Genomic DNA, 14,308 nt, shown 5'->3' with positions numbered 1-14,308 from the left:
GGTCTCTTCTGGCAATTATGAAACAAATTTGAATCATCAGTCAAGAAAATAATTGCAGCTGAAATAAAAAGTACTAGCTATTAGGATTAAGTGAATGTCACTGTATTAAGCTACATGACTAAGGTGCCAAGGGTGTCACACTATTCTCCAAGATTTAGTCTTTGCATACCTTAGGACTACAAATATACTATGGTTTTGAACCAGTCCAGATGGCATGGGACTCATTCCCACACTATGAGCCATGAAGACTATTGTTTTCTAAACCTGGTGAGAATTCTCAGAGAGATCCCTGGCCAGCACACAAACCTATAGCCCCCAAGGCCATGACAGCTAAGACCATCTAACCCTTGGTTGATAACAAGAGTTACTGTATCAGTCTGACGTGTACCAGGAGAAAACCATAAAAATAAAACACACAAGAATGGTGATAAGCTTATTGTCTAAACATGACTTGTCCTCTCTACTTCTTGCTTGGTTGTAAAGACAGTCGCTGCATGAATCAATGTGCTTGTTTTAATTGTGAAATTATTCCCTATTCAGGCTTAGGTGACATGGCAGTTTCCAATACAATTGGCAGCAATGTGTTTGACATTCTGGTGGGCCTCGGCGTGCCATGGGGCTTGCAGACGATGGTGGTTAATTACGGCTCATTTGTACGTATACAAACTTAGACATTCCTCATTAAACTTCTTGTTTCAGAAGCAGATACATTTGAAAGACCATTATCTGGGTACTGCTTAGCTGAAATTCCTAGGTGTTCAAATTCACTGTGTGTTCAGTCCTCCAAAATTTCACACACACACACGATAGAGAAAACGCTGTACATAGATTCCATAATTTGATTTCTCCAACCCAGATCTTCTTGACCAAGTACTTTGATCCCCTGCTATGACACCACTATAGTTTGGGGAGTTGGGCCTTGCAAGGCAGGGGTGGAGAACCATTGGCCCTCCAGTTGTTGTTGCACTACAACTCACATCATTATCCCTGACAGTTGGCCATGAAGGGCCTTGATTCAGTAGCCCTGCTAATTTTAGTTGTGGAAAAAAATGTCTGATCACTGCTTCTCTCTGGTTCTTTAATCAGATCCTTTTCCGCTGATGTCCATAGCACAGTCCCCACTGACTTCAAATGAGCAGAAAATTTCCTTTGTTTATACAGAACTAAACCTCGTTCATTATTTCTGCATGCACCATGTTATGTAGAAAACAGCAATTTGCTAGTTAGTGCGTCCTTGAGGTACAGTGGCATAGTTTTCAGCTGCATTTTTCTCCTGATTTTCATAGGTCAAGATAAACAGCAAAGGTCTAGTCTATTCTGTCGTCCTTCTCCTGGGATCTGTAGCTCTTACTGTAAGTGTGTATTGTATTAGTCATTCTCTGCATCCAGTCAGTTTCATGTGGTACAGCTATATAATTTGAATGTGATGCCAGAAGCCAGGTTCTCCAGAGAACTTCACAATTCGTGTATTTTTAGATGCCAAAGCTTCATTGAAATCCATGAAATCTCATGAGGTATATTTCCTTTATATTTTAGGTAACACTAAAGGCAGCTGCGAATCTCTCCTGACTAGAGCAACATGCTGTCATGTTTCAAGGCTGTCATTCAGTTAAATAAATCCTAATTGATTGATCACATGAATTGTAGTTAGTCAATTAAATTTCCAGATATGCTTTAATTTAAGATAAATAATGGTTCTGAAGTGATGATGATGATGATATACTTCCTTTGGGTTTTATCCAACATTGGGGCTTCATGCAGAATATGTATCATGGGCTGGGTATGAACCAAGGTCCATACCACAACAGGTGACCCCCCCCAAGCCCTATTTCTCTGCATATCCTCCTCCTCTGCCGCCACTTTTGTACCCTTTTATGCAAGTGAGCATTGGACAAGATGCTCCCCTTCTGCTCCCACCTGCTGTTTGTGTACCGCAAAGCTTCACTCAGAAACCCCTGACAGTCTCTCGTCTGCTACTGGTGTGTGTGGGGTAAAAATCCTCATGACATCAGAATGCATGGATGCCAGTTTCCTTGTGCAGTGATTGAAATACAAATTTAGAAAGGTCCTTTGAGACTGAAGTGTTTGTTTCCTCCACTACTTGTTTAACTCATGCATCATATTCTTGCAGGTTGGCGGGATCCATATAAACAAATGGAAACTTGACAAGAAACTGGGCATCTACGTGCTCGTTCTTTACGCCGTTTTCTTGTGCTTCTCGATACTGATAGAGTTTAACGTCTTCACTTTTGTCAACTTTCCAATGTGCCGAGAAGATGACTGAAAGAAACCGCCATCGGATGTCATCTATGTCGTTGTGCTATAAATGACAGGAGACATTTGACATTTCTACCTGCTTCTTATCCAAAATCTCAGTGTCTTTCCTGCTTCATCACCTTACAGGCACTTTTCCTCTACTTGGAAGGAAAGCAGATGCTTCTTTGAATAACAAGCTCAAGGCAACCAAAGCATTTCCCTCTTGCTCCTCTTTGCCGTGGATCTCAAGCAAAACTTGCAAAAGCCCAGTGGTATCCTGTTTCAGGCTCATTTAGGCAGTCAACCATCCATCAACATTCATATGAAGCTTGTTGCAGGGGGCAGGGGGTGGGGGACATACCTTCCTTTGGCTTTCCAAATAAGAGGAAAGAGAAAGGGTTGAGATTTTATCTTGGGTCCTATCAAGCATCTTGGCCATGGCCTCTAATGGACTTACTATGGCATGCACTACTAAGGACCTCCTATTTGCACCCCCCTTTCAAGTGCTCTGTTTATAGAGAACTTTCACTGACGCTGAGGAGTCATTGGTGGTGTTCAATAGTACTTTGTCACCCTGTTTTTACTTTTTTATTTTATTTTTTAAAAGAAAGGTGTGAAAGATACAGCAACAGTAAGAGAAGGAAAAGGATAATACAGCACTACTGATGATGTACTCTGAAAATCTTGGTACCTAAAATGAGGCTGTCCATACTTGAAAATAGCAACAACACATTGTCCTGCAATCAGTGAGGAACAATTGCAAATATCAAGCTTGACTATACATGGAATATTAAGCTTACAAGTCAAAATGTTGTGCCAGCACCAGTAAGCGTAACCCCTAATTTTAGAGGAAAACTGAAAACTTAAATCCTGGGTGCTCAGTCACTAATTGTGAAGGTAATCATCTGACGAAGAAGAAGAAAAAAGTCTGTCTAATCCAAATGCCTTCCAGGTCTTCATAGGTGCACTGTGGATTTGGAGGTCTTTAACATATTTGTAATAGATGAAGCTGCTCTAAAAGTTGTTGCACAACCCCTGGTTTGTTGTTGTTCTGCTGTTGGAGCTCGTCTCCACCATCGTGAAGGTGGATTGAAATTTCAGTTGCCGTGCAATCGCTTTGCCACATGCTCAAGCCTTTCTTTTCCAAACAGGCTTGTGTTTTAGCAAAAGGTTTTTTGGGGGGAACTGGGCAGTAGGATCACGGTAAAAGAGCTGTTACCCTGCTTTGAAAAACTGGGACCTGAGCACACAGTGAAATAATTGTGGTGCACTGCATGGTGTGCACAGGTAGACATTATTATTCATGCCCTGCACATTTGAACCCACTTTTGGGCACAGCATGCGCTTGCTTTGTTAGCACTGTGATCATTATCAGCTAAGAATGCAGAGACTAATTGATGCCCCGTATCTGCTGAGTTTGGCAAGCAGCACCACAGTCCCAGTCCAGTGAAAAAACTTAGAAACATTGGGGGGGTGATATCAGTTGAGAACCCTTAAATCCAAGTACATGGGCAGTTTCATGGAGGAAAGCAAGGGTCCCAGCTATTTCCCAGCTTGATTGCTTTGCTGCCATCCACTGCTCAGCACTTTGCAGACTAAATTCTCTCTCACCAAGGCTGCATCTAGAATCATAGAATCATAGAATCATAGAGTTGGAAGAGACCACAAGGGCCATCGAGTCCAACCCCCTGCCAAGCAGGAAACACCATCAGAGCACTCCTGACATATGGTTGTCAAGCCTCTGCTTAAAGACCTCCAAAGAAGGAGACTCCACCACACTCCTTGGCAGCAAATTCCACTGTCAAACAGCTCTTACTGTCAGGAAGTTCTTCCTAATGTTTAGGTGGAATCTTCTTTCTTGTAGTTTGGAACCATTGCTCCGTGTCCGCTTCTCTGGAGCAGCAGAAAACAACCTTTCTCCCTCCTCTATGTGACATACCTTTTAAAGGTATGCACCATACCTTTTAAACACTCTTATGCCACTTTAACAGCATGACTTCCCCCTCCCAATTTTTTTTTTTTGAGGGGGGGGGGAACTGTAGCTTGTTCAGAGTCTTGAGAGTTGTGATGAGGCCCCTATTCTTCACAAAGGGTTACAATTCCCACAGTTCCCTGGGCAGTGAGATGCAGTGGCGGAGGAAGGGGGAGTGTGGGGGTGGGCCGCCGCAGGTGTCACCACTGAGGGGGGTGTGTGTGACAAAATGCCATGCGGCACTCACTGAGGGGCCTGCAGTGTGCCCGAGCCATGCGTCGCTCCTGGGAGAGACTTGGTGGCTTCGGCGCGCGCAGGCTCCGCTCTGCCCAAACGGTCCACCCGCTGCCTCCCCCCAGCTATAGGACGGCTGACTGGGAGGAGGCAGGCAGACTCCGGAGGCCCTGTGGTGGCTCGCCCCAGCCCTGGGTGTGCCGCCCCAGGCACCCAAGAGGCTTCCTCTGCCGCTGGTGAGATGAACTGTTAAACTACCCTGGAAATTGTAGCTCTATGAAGGGAACATAGGGCTTCTAACAACTCTCAGCACCCTTAAAAAAAGAGTTCCCAGAATTCTTTGGGGGAAGGTATGACTGTTTAAAGTAGTACAATAGTGCTTTAAATGTATGCTGCCAATATGGCCCAAGTGCACTCTGAGAATTTATATTAGCTCAATCTGCATCCAAGAGGTGTTTGTTTGTTTGTTTGTTTGTTTGTTTGTTTGTTTGTTTTGCAAATCATGACTGACTTGGCAGTGGAGTTAAGAATCATAGCCCCCTAGAACCACAACCTGGTTTCCATTTCTCACCAGCATAGATCACAAATAAAATAAGTGTAAGGTTGTTGGGCTTTTGTTTTTCATAGGGGGGGGGATGTGACCAAGAGTAGAATACCTCTTTCAGCCTGTATTTGCTCTTCTTGTATAAGCAAGGAGATGCACATCTCCAGCATGTTGAGGTGCACTACTTGTACACGCATCTATAGCTTGTGTCTAGATCGTGAAAGGGAAACGCAAAAGGCCCCACTTTAGACCTTTAAGGAGAAGCACAAAACACGAAGCGCAAGCCGCTTATACATAGGAATGTTGGAAGCTGCCTTACACTGAGTCAAGCCATTGCTCCATCTAGCTCAGTGTTGTCTACACCAGGCATAGGCAAACTCGGCCCTCCAGATGTTTTGGGACTACAACTCCCATGATCCCTAGCTAACAGGACCAGTGATCAGGGATGATGGGAGTTGTAGTCCGAAAACATCTGGAGGGCCAAGTTTGCCTATGCCTGGGCTACACTGACTGGCAGCAGCTCTCCAGGATTTCAGACAGGGATCTCTCCCAGCTCTTCCCAGAGCTGCCAGGGGGTTTGAACCTGGGACCTTATGCATGTAACACAGGTGCTTTGCTACTGAGCCACAGCACTTCCTGATTACATCTGGGGTGGTTCACCTTGGCTACATGGAATGCTGAAACGCTGATCCCACCAAGATTCGCCCCAAAAACATTTAATATTTTAATTACCATTCCTTGACTCCAAAATAACGAAAAGTTACGCTGGTAAATGCAGTTTCTACAGAAGCACAAGTTATCTTTATAAATAGCTTTTTTATTTTTTAATGTACATTGCTAAATAAAATATATTGGATAGCTAAAAGACTTTGTGAATTAAAGAAAAAGAAATTAAATATATTTTTGCATGCTCAGCTATTTGGCAGAATTCCTGCACTAATTGTATCAGTGACAGAATACTATATACCCCACGGCAGGAGGCAAGCAGGGCTTCTCACAAGGGACTTTTAAACTGCTTGAATTATCACACAGAGATATTTGGTGATGCCACTAACCCTCCTGCTGTCTATCATTCTCACTGTTCACAGCTCAAGTCTTTTTGCACTGTAAAGGTCCGCACAGCAACCCCCACCCCTGCTAAATAGGATATTCTTTCCCTTTCACCCATCCATTTTAGCCCATGCTGGCCCAATTCACAATGACCTTAGAGGAACTTCTGGAAAGAAAGGAAGGAAAGAAAAAAGCCTGCCCTCAAATTTCAGTGTACAACTCCATGGGAAAGTAGAATAGTGTGTTCCACATAGAGCCTTTCTGCTCGCATCAAGATTGCAATGCAGATTTAAATCTCCCCCCCCCCTCCATTTCCCTCTCTTACAGGCTAGTTCTCATGGGCATGTTTCATCACCTGGTGTACATCAGGTGTGAGTGAACCATCAGGGATAGAACTTCCATAATGCTTCTCCTTAGGCACAAGATTTCTCAAGGCAATTGAATCTTACAGGGCTGTTTCACACATTACATAGAGGCAAGCCTGGGTTTGCCAAAGTGTTGTACACTCAGCAGAGTCCTGGCCCTCTGCTGAGCGTATGATAGAAAACATATTTGCATACATGTAGCTTGTGTAGTATCCTAAATGTGTTTCCATGCATTCACAGGTGATTTTCAGCTGGTCCCCTAAAAATGTGTGAGCTGGCTCAGCATCCAAGTGTTCAGTTATTAGATTACGTGCATGCATGTCTGAATCAGCCCACATCCATACAAGCAGCAGGAAGAAGCTTAAAGGCCCTGCTAGAGCCGCTTGTGGAAAAGTCTGCTGTAGGCCGTCTCATGCACGCATGAATCACTCAAATTGCACAGAACTGCTGATCCCTTTCAATGCAAATATGTGCACAGGAAATTCATTATACTGTACTGGGAAGTGTGCTGTAAATAGGAATTATTATTTTCAAACAGATCACTTCATTTTTAATTGGTGTGAGGAATTCATTGCTCCTTTTGAACCTTAGTTTTATGCAAAGGGAGAAACGTACTGCTTAATCTTTTGTCTTTCATGATTAATATCAGTATTGACCTAAGCTGGCAAGCGAATCCCAAGAATCAGCTTCAGCTGCCCCTACTGCATCAGAAAAGTTGAAACAACCTGTACCCTACACTTGGCACATGAGGGTGTGTGTGTAGAGAGATGCCATACTCTGCCCCATATACCTGGGGGACGTGGGTACAGGCAAATGCTTGTGTGTCCTTTTCTGCCTCTAGAGCAGGGTTTCCCAAACTTGGGTCTCCAGCTGTTTTTGGACTACAGTTCCCATCATCCCTGGCCGCTGGTCCTGCTAGCTAGGGATGATGGGAGTTGTAGTCCAAAAACAGCTGGAGACCCACCATATTTGGGGAAACCCTGCTATAGAGCCAATGAACAGCCCTTTACATGCTGCTTAAGGTGGCTTCTTGCCGTCCTCTGCCCTTGTGCCCCAGCCCAGTGAGACCATGGCAAAGAATAAGTGGAAGAGCATCACTGATTCTGCAATGATTGCCACTAGGATGGTGCTCTTGTGCTAGAGGAAGGGAACAAGATGTCCCCGCAAGCTGACAGTATGCACATGCTGCTGCCTAACTGTGGGCACTTATCGGATGAGGCTTTTAAGTCTCTGATTGGATTAGCCCGTCCAAAGGATACCAATAGGATAAGGAAGGTTTGCTTATATGTTAGGTAGGCCTGATCTGTATAGGACAACCTTGAAGCATTCAGGTGTCTTTGAGTTATGGCATAGAGGGAACATCTGTATAATATATAAGCCAGAGTACATGCTAAAAGCACTTTCTTCCTATTCTAGGAATGCCATAATCTAAGGTAAGACCCAGAAGTAAAGACAAATGATTCAGGAAGAGGCACTGTGTTCTTGTACTGTTCCCTCATCACCCCAGAAAAGGAATGGTCTATATATGCCTAATAATTTCCTTCCCTTTTGCTTGTGGGCCCAAGAGACAAAAACTCCAGCCACAGGTCTCATTTCATGGCAGACTGGAAATTGCCTGCACTTTAAAGGAGTCCGGGTTTGGATTCCAAAACCCCACAACCCCCAGATCCTGAATTTTGTTCAGTTTGTTATTTTTATTGCTGGTTATTTTTCAACAGAATGATCCTTATACTCTCACCCTGTTAAAAAGTTTATTCTATGTGGTATTTGATTATACTGCATTATGTACACACACACGAATACATGATCTGACAAAAATGCATATAGGATGGCAATGGTTATTTATGTTGAAGAGTCCCATCATGTAGTTAATCCATATGCAAAGCCCATAGAATTAAAGCCATGCAAACAAAGTGAGTCTCCTATCTCCCAAGATTTCTTACATTCTTTTTGGGGGGGAGGGGGAGGGGGAGGGGGGAAGAATCTCTTAAGTTGGTCTCAAACTTGTGCCTTGTGTTTGCTCCTGAAACAGATTCACTTGTGTGGTCTGAAGAGAGAATACAACTACTAATGTATTTTGGGGTGCAGGGCAGGGGGAATTCCAAACATTACTGGAATTCCAGTAATGATGCGTTTAAGCTGTGTTTATTGGGGGAAGCTGAGTAAGTTTTAGATTGACAGTATGAAATGTATTGCACGGCTCCTGAAATGGATGAAAGAAAAGGCCCTCTACTCTGATACCAAAGTGGCCAATAGATTAAACATGAAAATATTTCTTTATTTGGGAACGTATGCTGCAAAAAAAAAAAAAAAAAAAGAGTGCAAGATGGATGAATTTTGCCATAAAGCACTGAATTCCCCAAAAGCTGATACTGTGTTAGTTTTATTATGTTAGCTGCCCTGAGCCCGGCTCCAGCCAGGGAGGGCGGGGTACAAATAACATTTTATTATTATTATTCACAAACCAGCAGTACACAGGTGTCTTATACACTATGAGCCACTGAACTAGCAAATGTATATGATGATTCGCACAATTGCTACGCCAGCACACTCCCACAATCCCTGACACTTTGTGAGCAGTCCCAGGAAGTTGTACTGGTGCTGTACAGTTTCTCAGTGCAGCTAGCAACTATGAGTAGTAGCAGTGACAATAAACAAAATGGTTGTGTCACAGATACAAAATGGTTGTATCTGTGCAGCATTCAAAAGGCATTTTTAGGCTTCATGTTCTAGAATCTAGGGACATGACTGTAGCTTTGAGTGTGATGAGCAGAGTCAAAGGTTTTGTTTCACAGCTCATCAAAGCACACAGCCCTTCCAGCTTTATTTATTTATTTTGGAGGGGGAGTTATGAACAGGAGGGGGGCGGAAAGGGGCTTGTATATTCTTAGGAAGGGAAGTGTTGCCCTCACTCTGAATTGGCTTTATGACATCATAATGTCACCACATTTGATTGGCTTTGTGGCATCATGCAGTGCAGCCCTTAGCTGGCCAGGTCATACTTCCAAGTAGATGGAGACTAAATAAAATAATATAAAAGACAACAGAGAAGCAGAGTGCAGAAACTAGCAGTTGCCCTCAAGCAGCAAATAAGTTGAGAAAGGAGGTGGTTTTGATAATATATTGGTTCCCACTCACCCCAAAAAGTCTCTTTTCATGGGCCAACCTTTTTGATATGCAAGTACTTGAATGTTTAGTTAAATGTTGTGGTTTGAGACCTACTTAGGAAGCTAACAGTATGATCCTAAACTCTTTATTTAGTAGTAAATCCTATAAATTGAATTGAGATTTACAACACAACCCTATGCATGCTTTATTCTAAAGTAACTTCAGTGGGGTTTAATCCCTGGTAAGTGGGCTTAGAACTTCAGCTCAAAATCCATGCCAGCATACTTAGGATAGCAGCCTGTTAAATGCTTTTGTCACAATTTATATAGCCTTTCTATATCAGACTATATACTGCTCTTTCTCCACTTCTGAACTGATCCATCTTACCCTGTTTTTACTCTGTCTTAAATGAAAAATGAGTCCTGTGCAGGTCTGTGAGTCATACTAAATATTCCATGCGTGTTTACTCAGAAGCAAGTCCCATTATCTTCAATAGAGTTTACTTCCTAGCCCAATAAGCATGTTTAGGATTACAGTTGATTAAATATGAAACTGCTGCTACATTCACTGGGGTGTGAGATGCTTATAGGACTGAGTTGCTCTAAAAGATCTTTGATAGCTAAATGCTTGATAAACCACCGAGAAAACTGGATGCAAAGCAGTTCCTTACTGTACTGTACCTTTCTTGGAGACTTGAAAGTGGTTTAAAAGAGGGATCATAGCTTGCAGTGTGTCTTCTGACTTCTGCACCCAGTAAGCAGGTTTTGCCTCATTTGGGGTTTGTTTTTTGTTCTTTAAAAGTCGTGCAAAACTTGCTTATTTATTTATTTGGGGGTTTATATATCCCGCCTTTCATACTAACCTCAAGGCAGCTAACTCCTCCAAAAATCATACACCATACATTGACCAGCAACGAAAGTGGGACACAAGAAATTTGTGTGTGCAATAAGGGGAGGTAAAGCAGTGCTCTCTCTCAAACCACTTTCAATTCTCTTTCAAAAACTATTGCGTTTCCAGCTTTCTGCAGCTCTCTCAAAAGAGCACGGCAGAGTAGAATGTAGTATGGCTGTTGGGTTTCCGTTTTTTGCAATGTCCCTGATCTGCACTACAAACCTTACTAAGAGGGAGCACTACTAACTGAATAAATGCTGCAGGACCAGGGTTTGGTTTTGTGGTTCTGGGTTGTTTGGGTGGTTTTTTCTTTTTCTTTTTTAATTGTATGCAAGAGCTAGTTTTGTGCTTATTTTTATGACTTTGTGATGATCCAAACTCTGATGTTGGGTTGCAAGTCAGCCTGGAAGACTGCCTACCTGAGTCTTCCCTTTGGATCAGCATTTTATCCTTCATGTCGCTCACTCTTAATCATCATTGTGCCAAGTTTATTTTCTTTTTATATGATTTATTACATCCACTGCAGATACAACAAAATAAGTAGCTAGTTTTTCAACAGTGGATTTTTGTTGTTGTTTGGTCAATTTTAAAACATAAAGACACAGGAAAGGGTTCCAAATTATAATTATTTACCTTAGGTTGTTTTTATACTGAAAAGTGTATAGAAAGTTGCATTCACCTCACCAAATACTGTTGTGAATGTAGAAATTGGCGCTCCAGCTCTCTCTCTTTCAGTTTCCACGACCTTCTGTCCTTTTCCATCTAAAGGCTCTTTCTTATGATTTAAATGTTAAAGATTAGGTTGTTCCAACAGAACTTTTGTTTAGGTCATTGTTAACATTGCCTAAGCGCTGAAGTTAATGCAGGAAATTAAAACTCCAATGGAATTTTAAAGCAAATTACGAATAACGTTTGTACCCGTGTGAAACCAAAGATTTTTGCCATTAAAATTGCAGCACCTTAAAAGTTCAAAATTGTATAGTAGAAGGCCCCTTTGCTCCTTGGTATTCAAACCATCCCAAGCTGCATGATTCCCCTTTTCAGTTAGGGCAAACTAGTGTTTGGTAGGGTTTAGAAATCTGCTCTTCTGTTATCCTATACCAGTAGTTTGCAGCATTGCTATTTGTGCCATTTACTTGAAGAGAGCAAGCAACTCCTGTCTAATGAACTAGAAAACCATTGCCCTGCAAATAGAGGACCATGTCAAAACCTTTCCTAAAAGGGCTGATTAGTTCAGTCTTTAGTGTTTATATCAGGCTTTCTCAACCTAGAACCCTCCTCACACTTTTGGACCACAACTCCCATCATCACAGCTCCAATATCTGAGGGGCACCAGGTTGGAAAAAGACTGGTTTAGATTCTGTCACATCCATGGTTTCTTCTGCAGATACAAAGCAGTGGTTTTCAAACACAATACTATCAGGGAATCCTTTCTGCATTAACTTTTCTGGTAAAAAAACACACACACAACAAAGTACAGTGCATTGCAAAGCGTTCTGGTAGTAGGGGAGTGTTTTGATGTGTAGATATTGCTGTGTTGTGACTGAATGAAGTGCAACACCCAAGACTCCCGTGCAGATGCACATTAAAGGGCAAGAAGGTGGATGTGATGGACAAACCCTTTCAGGAAAACATAGCTGCCGTTTTTGATCTTCCCTGATAATATTCCAAAGGAGCCCATGGTTTCTTGGAGCACTGTCAGAAAACCACTCCCCTAATGAGTAGAACCTGATTCACCACCAAATTTGGCAAGGCCTCTGGGTCATTGGTCTTGCAAAGGACACTTTTATGTGCACTACCTTTTATTTTATTTTTGTACTTCGCATGTTCTCCATGCTGCTGTCCTGAAATTCAAAGCACTTTCTGAAAGAAAATTGATTGTAACCGAGAGCTACTGTCATTTTCCTAACTCCTTAATGAAAATTGCTAGCATGTTGTTTCTGTCTGTCTGTCTGTCTGTTGGCTTGTTTGTTCTTACGCCCACAGAAAGAATGTAGAACTCCTAAGGTCTGTCAACTCAAGATGCTTGAAAGCTGGATAGCTTCTGATATTAAGTAACCTTGAATTGTGGTAAAATCTGAAAGCATCAGAAGCTGACATGACCAGACAGGCAAGGTCTTCAAATGAGACTATGCCCATCACCAGTCTTTGGATGATATCCAATATTAAGCATACTTTGAGTAAATTCAGTGGTTTCAGTGGCCCTACTCTGAGTATGACTGAATACACATCACACTCCAGCGCTGGCCCAAGATATTTTGGCGCCTGAGGCAAACCACAAAATGGCTTCCACTCCCTACCAGGGAAGAAGGGGTGAGCAAGGATCTGCATCAGGAACACGGGGAGAATAAAAATCTACATTGGGATCTGCTGCCCCTGTGGATCCTGCCACCTGAGGCGGTCATCTCACCTTGCCTCATGGGTGGGCCGGCCCTGTCATTTTTCATTACTACAAGATTATGGCCTTTATATTCATCAACTGTATGTGTTTTCCCCCCTTTTTTAAAGCAAAAAGCAAAACCGTATATAGTTCTTCAGAAAGCAGCAGTTTTGTTCCAAGTGGCTAAAACTCTTCAGCAAAGCTCTCCCTTTGCTGAGTGAGATGATTCAGGGACATTTCCGAGCACAGAACTAACTGCTGATCCATGTAGGTTTTTTGTTTTTTTTTCGTTCCATGTGCAACAGGTGTGTGCAGTGTGCATCCCACAATGGGGTATGGTGGTACCTCGTCTGAAAAAAAAATATGAGATGCGTTTTATAGTGCTGCTCAGAGAATGGAAAGTGACAACTTTGTAAACTGTAAATTACACAGAATCTATTTATCATGTTATTTATTTTTTCAATGACTGTGACCTTATGCACTGTGAATGCTTTTGTGATATGGGGGTTCTTTGTACAGATCTGTATGTCATTATAAAGAAAATTCCAAACGTGATAATTTGTTACATAATATTGGCATGACCTTTGATTATTTTTATCGTGAAAAGGAGGGGGAAACAATAGTTAATATGAAATGAAGATTTATATTTAAAATAAACCTAGCAGTCAGTATTGTAAGGCACTATATATATATATGTATAACAACACATGTACACTGTCAATAAAATATATAAGGATAACAAGAGAGTGGCAATGATGTTTTCCCCAGGAAAAGTGTGTCCAGGCATCAGGAATGAACACTCTCCTATTTAGGGCTGCATTCAAGTTGTAACTTGTTCCTTATATGTGCTCTAAATTGTGTTTCACGGATTCCTACAAAAGCTGGAAATAATTTTGAAGACAGCTGCAAGACTGTTAAAGGGTTACATGGAAAATATTCCTATATGCAAAGCTGTTTTCAACATGAAGAACAAGAAATTGGCAGCAGCCTTTCCTGCTACTTGCCACCTCACCCTTTTAGCTGGAGGTGTTGCGATTGAACCATAGACCTTCTGCATTCAGAGCACATGCTCTCCCACTGAGCTGTGCCCCCCTCCCCATTACAATCTAGGGCTGAGGTTCCCAGCGTGGCACTCTTGTGCCATCACAACACCCTCTGACACCCAGCTTGTTGCATTTAAATGCAAGAACTGGGCATTTCAGTAAGAAGAAAGCAAACTGTTGTTACTTTTGTTTAATTGCTCACCAGATCCTGAAATAAAGATGCTCGTCGTTGCATGAGATCAGAGTGAGGGAGATCAGACTGGGAGCAGAGGAAAAGGTACTACTGCCCCCTACCCTGTGCCACCAAACTTCTTGGGAAAGCACAACTTTGACATGCAGGGCTGAGAAGCGACAAAACCGCCTTCTGTGTTGATGCTGGAGCTGAAGAAGCCCCAACAGAAATGAAAGGGATCTGGAGAGATGGTCCATAGATTCTTAAACAGGCTGCACTGTATGACATAATAA

At 42.4% G+C, this 14,308-nt stretch overlaps 1 protein-coding gene and 1 long non-coding RNA gene across 3 annotated transcripts in view; one reads left to right on the top strand and one right to left on the bottom strand.

Annotated features, from left to right (window-relative positions):
• The window catches only part of SLC24A4 (solute carrier family 24 member 4), a 109,743-nt gene extending 106,889 nt beyond the window's left edge, over positions 1–2,854 (top strand). For both annotated transcript variants that reach the window (XM_079948578.1, XM_079948579.1), the window contains exons 15-17: positions 541–653; positions 1,287–1,352; positions 2,132–2,854. In XM_079948578.1, the coding sequence (XP_079804704.1) occupies positions 541–653; positions 1,287–1,352; positions 2,132–2,284 (332 nt within the window). In that variant the 3' untranslated portion in view covers positions 2,285–2,854. The remainder of the gene's footprint in view (positions 1–540; positions 654–1,286; positions 1,353–2,131) is intronic.
• Positions 2,855–4,915: 2,061 nt separating this feature from the next.
• Positions 4,916–13,531, bottom strand: LOC307221730. The gene is made up of 2 exons (XR_013841462.1): positions 5,477–13,531; positions 4,916–5,342 (listed from the first exon to the last, which is right to left on the bottom strand). It is a non-coding gene; the product is annotated as an uncharacterized lncRNA (long non-coding RNA).
• Positions 13,532–14,308: the final 777 nt, after the last annotated feature.

Source organism: Podarcis cretensis, assembly GCF_951804945.1.
Source record: "Podarcis cretensis genome assembly, chromosome: 1".
Taxonomy (NCBI): Eukaryota; Metazoa; Chordata; class Lepidosauria; order Squamata; family Lacertidae; genus Podarcis; species Podarcis cretensis.
Note: the sequence above shows the minus strand (reverse complement) of the source record. Positions and strands in the feature narration are given on the sequence as shown.